The sequence below is a fragment of the Helianthus annuus genome, chromosome 17 (genome assembly GCF_002127325.2).
Source record: "Helianthus annuus cultivar XRQ/B chromosome 17, HanXRQr2.0-SUNRISE, whole genome shotgun sequence".
In the NCBI taxonomy this organism is placed as follows: domain Eukaryota; kingdom Viridiplantae; phylum Streptophyta; class Magnoliopsida; order Asterales; family Asteraceae; genus Helianthus; species Helianthus annuus.
Genome location: NC_035449.2, coordinates 145,914,029 through 145,926,279, shown reverse-complemented (window position 1 = coordinate 145,926,279; position 12,251 = coordinate 145,914,029). Strand labels below are relative to the sequence as shown.

Here is a 12,251-nt window from a genome sequence, read left to right as displayed (position 1 = left end):
GTGAAGGAATTAAAGTAAATTCATTGGAATCTTCGACCGTTTCGACCCGCACCGTTTCAACCCGTACCGTTTCGACGCGAACCGTTTCGACCCGTACCGTTTCGACGCTAACCGTTTCGACCCGTACCGTTTCGACGCGAACCGTTTCGACCCGTACCGTTTTGACACGAACGGTTTCGACCCGTACCGTTTCGACGCGAACCGTTTCGACCCGTACCCTTTCGAATCGAACCGTTTCGACGCGAACCGTTTCGACCCGTACCGTTTCGACACGAACGGTTTCGACCCGTACCGTTTCGACCCGTACCCTTTCGAATCGAACCGTTTCGACGCGAACCGTATCGACCCGTACCCTTTCGGTGTGAACCGTTTCGACGCGAACCGTTTCGATCCAAACATTTTAGAAGCAGACCGTTTCCACCCGTACCGTTTCAACCCGAACCGGGGGTTGTGGGTGCCGGGTGATGGACTCCAATTCATTTGACAACCAAACACATAAAAAATGGAATTGAGATTCCAATTCCAACAATTTCCAATTCCAATTGGAATGTTTAAATTCCAAATCCAATTCCTTCAAATTCTAATGCCTATACAAATTACAATTCCAATTCCAACTCATTCCGCGAACCAAACACCCCCTTAAATTCAGAGATTATAGTACCAATGAGCAGCGTATAAAGCAATGAGAGGCGTATAAGGTTTAATGCTCTAACTACCACCTTTCTAATACACCGCTAATAGGGCAATGAGGGGCGTATAGCTTTACTTTTTCTGACAAAATTAATGCACTCAACCCCTATACAACCCTCATTGTCTTATACGGGGCTGCGGGGGGGGGGGGGGGGGGGGGGATGTGTCACTACTTTTGGGGGATGTACCAATACCCTCACCCTAAAAATAGACCTCTAAGTGGCCAAGCTTAAGCTTAGACGAATTCCGGCTCAGCTCCTTTACGCCCTACATATACCATCGAAGAAACTACAATTTTTTTACCATGATTCACCATAAATACTTACTAAAAAAATTAAATGGAAAAATATTTATATTATAAATTCAAGCTTTGAAAGCCTAAAATTAATGGATGTAAAAGGTTTTTAGTAGTATCCCGAAGGATTTACAGGAAAGTGCACACTGAGGATTCTTTTATCTCGAGTACAAATCCTAAAGTGAACAGAAAACAGAAATGATCCATTCTCCGAATTTTATTGTTATAAGGCAACCCGGGGTGGTTGTATTTTTGTCCATGATGTTTCTGTATAACGCGTGATTGTTTCCCAAACACCACCGCCACTCCAATGGATCACGCGGCAAACATAAAACGCGTTATATTTTTAACGCGTGATTGTTTTGATTGTTTGAGGGAAATTGTTGGTTGTGGGGAAATTGTTGGGTGTGGTGGTGACTGGTGAGTGATAGACATTTCCACTAAAAAAGGTTGTGAGTGATGGAATAATGTTTGATGACATGGCGGAACTTGATTGGAAGTTGTGAGTGAATGATGAGTGATAACCACCCTTACCCCCTAACCGGAGTGCGTTAACAGAAAATTCAGAAATAGAAGCGAATCTTTGTTTAAGCCAGAAAGAAGTTAAAACATCAATAAACACAGAAGCCTTTGATTACAACAAAAGTATGATGCAGCTCCTCCTGTTCTCACATTTTTTTGTTCCAAAATTTGAAGGAGTTTCAGGAACACTTATTTGTGACGTTTTCATTGAGATATGGTTGTCAAAGCGAGAGGCATTGAATTAGTTCAACCTGTTTCGTAGGTGCAGCGAATTTGAATTCTCAATGGTTGTGGCACCAAGTGTACATGAAAAACGAGCAGCTCATGGAGTGATGAACTTAGATTCATCTTATAAAGATTAATGAGGTTTTGATCTCCACATCACGTGGCTCCCAGGCCCCAACAGCCCAAAAGAAAAAAGATTGTTCAATACAATAGTTTTATAGAGAAAGACTTTATTTTTTTTGCAACTTAAAACCTATCAAGCGATTGGGCCGGCCATGCACATGACCTCTTTTGGTTTTGGATTATCTCGTTTTTTATTTAGTGATCGATTATAAACAACTACTAACTATCAACATACAATCATTCTATCTATCTATATTATATTATAATGTTTCATGGAGGGGTATTTTAAGATACCCAAAAAATAAGAATTTCTTCTCTCTTCTTTACTATATAATAAAAGAAACCATTTGGGGACAGTTGTCATCATATTATGCCATCTCTTATAGATAATCATTATTTTAGTTTATTTTTTTAATTAATTATAAATAACTCTCCTACTAAATATTATTTAGTTTAATATCTTATTGATAATTATTATTTAGTTTAATCTTCTTCTCATTTATGATATTATTTATTTGAATTAATTATTACTTTTATATTTATCTATTTACTTTAAATTCAAACTTAATTATCTAATTTGATCTTAACTATATATTTGAACATTTTGTTTAGTTTGGTATCAAATAGATTTTACGAAACTTAAAATAAAATTAACTAATATTATTTATCATTTATACATTTACGGAGTTTTAAATAAAGGGTTAAATTTATTGAGACTTCGTTAACAAATTTTGCAAAAACAGAATAATCTATTTTATCACGAAAACCAAACTTTGTGTTAATATATTAAATATTTTTATTTTCACTATACAAAATTACATTTACTCGACCCATGTAATACATGAGGTTTTTTAAAATATAACTTTTTATTATTTGATGTATACAATTAGATTTATTCAATTCGTACAATACATGAGGTTTTTATTATTTGATATATATATTTTTTATTATTTAGTACAGAAAATTACATTAAACCGTGTAATACACATATTTTTAAAAATGTATTTTTTTATTATTTGGTATATAAAATTACATTTATTCAACCCGTGCAATAAATGAGGTTTTTAAAGATACATTGCTTTATTATTTAGTATATAAAATTTATTTATTCAACCCGTGTAATACACGTGGTTTTAAAGATATAACTTTTTTACTTGGTTATACAATTACATTTATTCAACCCGTACAATATTGTTCTTATAGATATAACTTTTTATTATTTAATAAATAAAATTACATTCCCGATCATGATTTTCCTACCCCCAGAGGGAAAGACGGAGCAAGACTGAAGTAGAGAGAAGACTATTTTAACAGATGGAGCGACCCTTACGCCCTTAACATACGTGAAAAACCTTATTCTACAAGTTATTGAAGTTACTTGGAGAGAGAGAGGACAACATTTTGTTTTCTTGTATGTCTGGGAGACAAAGACATGAATTGGGCCTGGGATGGATGATTTGAGAAAGACAAATAGATAAATTTCGGATGGTAAAGGAAAGGGTAGTTACGTTAAAATACCTATATTACATTACATTACATTCAGATTATTTGTAGTATAGCATGCCTCCTGTCCACCTTACCCTTTACACTATGTTCCTGAGTCATTTAACAGGGGAAGGTGAGGGGAGGGGAGGGGAAGGAAAATTTTCTCTCCTAATCTCTCCAATTTAGGAGGATGAATATATGGTTATATTTGGTCATATTTTCTTCCCTTTTCCCTCCCCTCCCCCTGTTAAATGAAACTCGGGAACATGATTTTTCATATTTTCATCTTTTTTCCCTCCTCTCCCCCTGTTAAATGAGTCTCGGAAACAGAGTGTTAATCTAAAGGCTCATTGTCAATGTAGTTAAAGGCTCACCACCCGTGTAGTAGCAGTAGTACATGTACATATGTAAATACATTCAAATGAAAAAGATATAACATGCATATATGTACATAAACTAGCTTAGAGTGTACGGGGCGTAACCCGATGAAGGCAAACGGTGACAAGTCACCTGGCGGGAACACCGCCGGCAACCCCGGTGACCACCCGGTTATCTTGAAGAGGCGTGGAGCATTCACCACTTGTTTCTCCTTCTTTTTTTGACCGTCGCAACAACCCCCAATGGCTGTAAAGCCGTTTGGCTCCAGAAAAAAATATACATTTTATTATTTAAATACAACCATTCGCAGATCATTTCTCATAAACCAAACCAATCACAACCAAACAATACAAACCAAACACACAATGGATAAACAAAAAAAACGTTGATGCCACACGACAGTGTTCTACCAGAGATGTTACCATTTACTCTAGGACGAGAACGCGAGATAACGAAAAAATATAATTGTGTTATGAATATATAAAAGTTTACCATGAAGATCAAGATTTACCTCTAAGATTTTACCCAAGCAAGTGGATGAACTCTTTGTCAAACTTATGGGTAACCCTTGTCTACTAAATAGTTAATCTTGTCCACCAAATAGTTAACCTTGTCCACCAAATAGTTAATCTTTTTGTAGTATAAATACTAGCTCAAGGTAGAAGGAAAAATGCACCTCATGTATACACTTTTATAAGTTATACAACTCTCTTCTTCTTTCTCTTATAACATTTCTAAAGTTCTTAAAGTTTTAGCACTAATCTTGTGTTAATCCTTGTTATATTATAACAAATTGGTCATGTAATTTCTAATTTTTAGTTATGTTTTATGTTATATTTTCCTAGTTTTGAATTAATGTAATGTCTTTTTCTACTTTAATGTTATTCTATTTAGTGTAAAATATGTTTTAATATTATGCATAATTTTTAGAAATAAAAAATAAAAAAATGAAATAGACTACTCCATCACGTAGAGTACCCCTTATGTTTGAGTACAAAAAAAGAAGTGAAAATGAGAGTTGACATGACAGAGTAAGACTAAAGTAGAGAGAAAATTATTTTAACAGATGGAGCGCCCTTCCGCCCTTAACATACGTGGAAAACCTTATTCTACAAGTTATTGAAGTTACTTGGAGAGAGAGAGAGGACAACATTTTGTTTTCTTGTATGTCTGGGAGACAAAGACATGAATTGGGCCTGGGATGATTTGAGAAAGACAAATAGATAAATTTCGGATGGTAAAAGAAAGGGTAGTTAGGTTAAACACTACAAGAAATTAGGGTGTTTACCCACACATAATTTACCTACATATGTAAATGTGTGGGTATTTACCTACACATGTTTGTATATGTGTGGGTAATGGTTGATAATATATTTTTAATATAATTAACACTTAATATGTGTTGGTAATGGATTTTAGCCACACTTGGTGTTGGTGGGAAAATTTCCCCCCAAAATTGGCAATCGATTAAATATTAAATTACCTACACATGTGGCAAATTTTCATCATGTGTAGGTAAATTATCTACACATATGTAAAAAACTAATATATGTGTAGATAAATGATTATGGTTACCAACACATAATTTTTTTTTTAAAAAAAATATGTAGATAAACTAAGTTAATATGTATTTTTTTAAATGATGTGGCAAATTAAATGCCTACACATGTTTAAATGTACAATATGTGTAGATATTAGATATATATAAAATAAGTAAATATATATTTTTTGATGACGTGGCAAAACAAATATCTACACATATTTAGAAATGTACAATATGTGTAGATATTGAATGCATATAAAATACATATTTAAATCTTTTTTATAAGGTGATGTGGCAAAATAAATACCTACACATATTTAGAAATGTACAATATGTATAGATATTGGATACATATAAAATAACTTATGAGGGCTCCAAGCTCCATCTAAAGCTCAAGCTTGGTTTGTTGGTAATTTTTCAAGCTAGGCTCCGACTTGGCTCCTATTTGATTTATTAATTTATATTAATTATAATTATATATTCTTCAAACTTATATATATATATATATATGTATATATATTATGACATTTCACTTAGATCTTATCTTTAGTACCGGACAGGAATTGATAATACTATCCTTCATCCACATGGCAAACTTTGGTTGGTACACGTTTGATACAACCTTTTTTGCTTCTCTCGAAGAGAAAGTGGCGTGTTTAGGATTGATAAGCACAACTGATACCAAATTGTGGAGTCGTAATGGTGGTGTGACGGGTGCACGATGATCCAGTAGTAACAACATCAGTGACAGCTTGCTGCCTTGCTCTGGAAGTGGTGGTAGGCACTATCATGCTGACCATAGACGACAACGAGTGATTCGGCAACTAAGATTCGACGAATTGACGACATCCACTACAAGAAATCTCTCCTTTAGGGATGACTTCTTTAGATGGGACAAGAGCAATTAGGGGTGATAAATACAGTCGCGACCAAAAAACATGATACGAACCTAACACGAAATTTGCGTGTTAACTTTAATATAAATGAGTTCGGGTCAGTTTCAAGTTGAACCCGTTTAGGTTACGCGGGTCCGGTTGGCGGGTTGACACGTTTAATACATTTATATTATATTATATTTTTGTACAATATGTTTTATGTTATAAATTAAATGAGGTGTGTATTTTATGTTATAAGTATAATTTAAAAAGAGAAATTAGGAAAAGATTTTATAATTCAAATATAATTGTATTATATACATTTCTATTTTTTTAAGTAAAATTTTATTTTAATATTCTAATTTCAAATAAAAAAATAAAAATTAAAAACTTCGGGTTGAACGGGTCGTGTTCGGGTCAACCCATGAAATTTTGTGTCGTGTTAGGATTCATATGATTGAGACGATTTTCGAGTTCGGGTTGGACCCGTCAACCCGCAAACCCGACCTGTTTATTACCCCTAAAAGTAATAGGGTCGACATGGGTTGATCCATGTGCACTTTCAATCTAACCATTGATAAGTGGTACGATCCAATGGTCAGGCTTCTATCTTACCTGGATTTTAATACCTAAAAAAAGGCGGGCTTTTTCCCTCCCTCACCTTTGCTTTTCTCCCCCCAAAACCCCAATTACAGCAAAAAAAAAGGCACGACACCTTCAACTGCTTCCCAATTACCCTACGTCGAACCCCCATCTGCTTCGAAATCAACCCACGAAGAACACCCACCTTGCCCAACACCATCGCCATTACTGATTTCCTCAGACCGGTTCCTCCCCCAAACCCTAGACTCACGCCGGACCACCTCCTCTGTGCCGCCGCAACACCTCGCCAAACCACCCCTGCAACGCCGTCGGACCACCAGGTGTTTTTGTTGTGTTCGATTGTCGCTAATTTGTATTATCTTTACAAATTTATTGAGTTAAAATGTCAAATTTCTTGAGTTATATGTAGTATAGCAGGTTATTGTGTCGTTCTTGACTTAAATTAGAAGTTAATTGCTGCAATTTTTGATAAACAGGTTAGAGTAGTTGAAGTTGGAGGTGCACAAATCGGATTAGGGTTTGAATTCGAACTGGGTTCAAATTGGTTGCCTTCATTCTTGCTGTTGTTTAGGCCTGCTGGTGTCGTATGGGAGATTTGTCTGAAGCTCTTCTTTGTGTTCTACAAGTAGATATTTTGACGATATATAGTGCATCAGGTGTGTAGAACTAATCTTTTTTTGCTGATGAAGTTTTATTGATAGATTACATAAAAACCTTTTTTTGGCAGGTTAGTGGGCTAAAGTGGCCCATAGGGGGGATGGGGTTTAACTGTGAACTTTATACAGGTACTCTATGCAAGATGCATAGTTTCAGTTCATACTTTTGATTGATAAGATGTTATTATTCCAAAGGACTGAAGGAGTAATTATTTGTGGAGTCCCCTTTAAAGCTTTTTCCACTCAAAATAAGGGAATTCTTTTATGTTTTAAGTTTCTACTTTCCTCTTGTTGTGGAACCCCTGTCTCTCTCGCTTTAAACAATCCTTTTTCTATAACCTCATCAAGAATTTCTGATATCATCACACTATGTCCTATGTGCCTCATGTACTTCTGGGTCAAAACTAGTGTATGTAAGGCTACTGGCGGATGCGCAGGATTTTATTCTAATGAGTTCCTTTTGGTTAATTCTCTTTAATTATCACTAATTTTTTTCTAAATTCTACAAAGTTCTCAATATTTTTTTCCGTTTTTTTTCCAAATGCACTGGGTTTCTGGGAAACCACAAATGTGGCTGGATCCACCCCTGTGTAAGGTGTTGATACGTAAAAGGAACTTAAGGGATGAAGAACTTATGAAATATTTAATTGATAAAAAACTTGATATATAAAACAAATAAGAGAGACGCATCTTTTGGTTGTAAATAAAGCTTATCTGTGATATTTGTGATCGACACGCCTTGGAGCGCCTCACGTCTTTCAAAACCTTGGACAATTGTCTATCGTTTTATTGTTACTAGCATATAATCATTTATTTAATTTTTTTTCTGTTTAGGCACATTATGTTATACTGCTATCGTCATTTAAAGAACAGTTACAGCAACATGTTCGTGTCCATGCGATGGAAGCAGTCATGGCTTGTTGGGAGCTAGAAAAATCATTACAAAGCTTAACAGGTAATTAATCATATCTTTGTATATTTAATATTTTAAATATCTTTTAGATGTTAGTTTACTTTTATGATGGCTATTTTAGATCACCTGTATGGTTGCACCTTTATCTGAATCTATCTCAAACATGTTTATAAACAAGTCTGGTTAATTAATGGTTATTTCTAATGAATATGGTGTATGGATAGGTGTATCACCTGGGGAGGGTACAGGAGCAACAATGTCCGACGACGATGAAGAGCAAGTGGTGACACTAACATGTTTGATGGTGGTCTCGATGTTTCAGACAGTATGGGATTTGGCCTTCCAACTGATAGTGAGCGTTCTTTAATGGAACGGGTTAGGCAAGAGCTCAAACACGTGCTAAAGCAGGTAATAATACGATTTTCCCGTCTGATTTGTGTTTACTAGCTCTAACTGGATGACACTTCTCCATGATTAAATAGGGATATAAGGAGAAAATTGTGGACATCAGAGAGGAAATTCCACGTAAAAGACGAGCCGGGAAACTGCCTGGAGACACCACCTCCCTCTTGAAAGCATGGTGGCAATCCCATTCCAAATGGCCTTACCCTACAGTAAGCTTCATATTCCTTTCATGTGTCAAAACTTGCTTATGGTCAATTTTCAAAAGTCAAAATATAAATTATGTTACAGTTCATATCACACAATATCTTTTGATATAGTGTCATAGATATATCTTTTGATCATATTTACCCATTTCATTAAAAATAACTTGTAATACCACTATCATACGCTTCTCTAACTCCTTATTAGCAAAGTGCATAAATCTCTTGAAAATGATTATACTGGTATTATAATTTATAACGACAAAGATTAGTTAAAATGAAAGCGCTTATATGAAAGCGCTTGATTTGGTCAGGAGGAAGACAAGGCAAGACTGGTACAAGAAACCGGCTTACAACTAAAGCAGATTAACAACTGGTTCATCAACCAAAGAAAAAGGAATTGGCACAGTAATCCTTCGTCCTCAACCTCTGTCAAGAGTAAACGCAAGAGGTGAGCCACTAAATTTACCTCCCCAACATCAACACAAATGAATTACAATGTTTATCAACTAATCTTTGTGGTTAAAAGTAATGCTAGGTGAAAATGCAGAAGCATGTTGTGTTGATCTCACATGGGCATGCTCCAGGTTACCTGTCATACAACTTCAACTCCGGTAAATTTGGTAAATTTTGTGAAGTGAACACTTTCCCAGTGACTTGGTATAAGTAAATGAGGTGTGCCTTGACCTAAATGATTCAGACCGTTATTCTTGAAGGTATTCCGATACTTACAAAAGTTATTAGGATTTGTTTCGTATGTAGAATTTAGTAATTTAAAAGGTTCATTGAGTAGACATGTAATATTTGTTACAACATCTTCTAAAATGGCTTTTCATTAAGGAGTATTTGGGGGGGGGGGTGGGGTTAGGATGGATGGCTAAAGTAAGACCACATATTTGGTAATACCATCAGGTTGGCTAACATTTAAAATGGTGTGTCTTCTATTCATGTTGAACACAAATTGATGTTGGATGTGTATTTAAGGAAAAAGACCTAGAAACCATAATTGTTGTGTCCTCCTTGACTTACCCGTGGTTGACTTTGACTTATTCTTGGTGGCATATCAATATCCGGGTGTTAGAAAACAGATGGACTAATTCTTCTTATTGCTGTTATTAGTGTTTTAAGTTTTAATTGTTAAATCGTTGGTGTTTTAAGTCTTAATTATTTCCTACTTGCGACAATTGTTGTTTTGTAAGTTGCAAAAAGTTAATTTGTTAACGGTAGGAGAGTATACTGAATTGTTAGTGTTAAATTGCTATATATATATAAAATTACCGATATCCCACCGCGATAAGCTATATCTCAAATGTCGGTCCTTGACCGATATCTGATTTTATACCGCATTAACTGCATAGCTCAAAAGTTTAAAGTAACATTTGCTTTTCTTATCTTATGAAATGTTAAATGTTTAATAGAGTAAATTACGTAGATCATCCTTGTGGTTTTCTTGAAGTTATAAATTTTGTCCTTTCATTTAAAAATCTATATGGATAGTATCTACTTTTGAGAATTGTAACACCAATGGCCATTTATTTGAATGGCTGTTAAAAGGTTCTATTAATTTCACTTTTCTTTCACTCATTCTCTTCTTGCCACCGGTCATTTCAGCCACACTTTATAGTTTATACCGCAGGTTAATTCATCACTACCCAACCTTATATAATATGCTTATTAACCGCATGACTCTTTTAATGTATTAGTCAGGTAAGCAATGCCTGCGTAGATATGTTCTTCAAGGGCATGCTGATGTTTTACATAATGTCAAGCCACTGGAAGCACCAACTACTTTTCAAGATATGAAAGTTGTGGGATTGGCAGATGCTATTGAAGGGAGAGTCAATGTCATCTTACACAATGGACAGGTTTGATATCAGGTTATATGCATATATGTTCACTTGTTAAATATCACGACACACGTTCTTCATAGTTTGGTCTATTAATTTTTTTATTGTTTGTATAGATGCTCAGATGTACGTTTCGTAGATACCCTTCTTCATCATTAGCAAATGATTGCATTGCAGCGATGGCTGAGGGACTTGAAGCTAATTTATACAATCACTTTACGGTTCTTCTTTGGGGAAATGGCGACTCAGCATATCTATCTAGGGTGGATTCTCCTGTTGATTCTGAATGGGAGTCTTTTTCTGCTATTATATTAGAAATTTTGGCAAAAAAAGAAAACTTCCTCAACCATATTCAGGTGCATCATGGGAGTTTCTCCTCCACAGCAGCTTTCATGAAAAGTATTCTAAATCTCATTTCACGAGTGGATTTTCTTCTAGAATGTCGCTTCAAAGTGATGAATCATGTTCTGCTTCCCAACAGCTGGATACATTCTATTCATCCGAATCTTTGATAGAGATCCTTGATTTACTACATGTAGTTTATGAAAGTCTGAAACTTAATCATCTTCACAGAAGGTACACTTCATGTTTAGTTCATTTTGGCACAATAGTTTTTATCAGTGTTGGAATTCTAGACATAATATATGCTTTGCTATTGCAGGGATTTAGGTCTTCTTGTTGTTCTATTATGTGAAGTTTCAAAGATTTTAGGTGAAGATGGTTACCTGGATTATTACATACATGACTTTCCCGCTCTTTGTAGAAAGTATCGAATTCAAAAAACATCAGTATCACAAAAAAATCCTCTCAGTTTTTTTAGGTGGTCACATCAATGGTCAAGATCCAACTCTTGATTCTCTTGTTAAGTTGACAAGCCTTTTGATTATTTATGATTTTACTGCCTTGTAGTTTACATTTGTTTCATGTATTAATCAAATTGGCACTTTGTTTCATGTATTAATCAATGGTGACGTTTGTGACATTATGTATGATTTTACTGGCTTTTAGTTTACATTTGTTTCAACACATAATAAGATCAATACCAACACATCTTCAACATTTACTTACACATAATATTACTTTTACCTACATATAAGATTACTTTTACCTACACATATATTCATGCCACGTCATCTGCCACGTTGGATGCCATGTCACTTGCCACGTCGGATGCCACATCACCTGCCACGTCAGATGCCACATCACTTGCCACGTCAGATGACACATCACCTGCCACGTCAAATGCCTTCTAAACAAATTGTTGTACTTTTAACCACACATATAAATGCCTTTTAGCCACACATATATGTGTAGGTATAGCTTGCTATATACCAACACATAACTTATGTGTGGGTAATGGCCTATATCCACAGTCACGAGCCTACACATCATTACACTTAATTTATATGTAGGTAAAGACAACTACCAACACACTATATGCTTTTTCCCACACATACTTTGTGTTGGTAAAGCACCAAATTTCTTGTAACT

The 12,251-nt window shown here is 35.1% G+C and overlaps 1 protein-coding gene and 1 pseudogene across 1 annotated transcript; both read left to right on the top strand.

Moving 5' to 3' along the window:
* The first annotated feature begins 3,825 nt into the window (after nt 1-3,825).
* Nucleotides 3,826-9,450, top strand: LOC110894748 (annotated as a pseudogene).
* Nucleotides 9,451-10,605: 1,155 nt separating this feature from the next.
* LOC118479318 (anaphase-promoting complex subunit 1-like) lies at nt 10,606-11,323 on the top strand. Its single transcript, XM_035986901.1, has 2 exons — nt 10,606-10,778; nt 10,877-11,323. Exons 1-2 carry the CDS (start codon nt 10,713-10,715, stop codon nt 11,270-11,272), a joined length of 462 nt encoding a protein of 153 aa, XP_035842794.1. The 5' UTR covers nt 10,606-10,712; the 3' UTR covers nt 11,273-11,323.
* Nucleotides 11,324-12,251: the final 928 nt, after the last annotated feature.

Excerpts from the sequence above, each read along its gene's own strand:
- LOC118479318 (XM_035986901.1), top strand. The coding sequence starts at position 10,713 with ATGAAAGTTGTGGGATTGGCAGATGCTATTGAAGGGAGAGTCAATGTC. Across the intron at positions 10,779-10,876 it reads TCATCTTACACAATGGACAG|ATGCTCAGATGTACGTTTCG; the intron begins GTTTGATATCAG and ends TTGTTTGTATAG.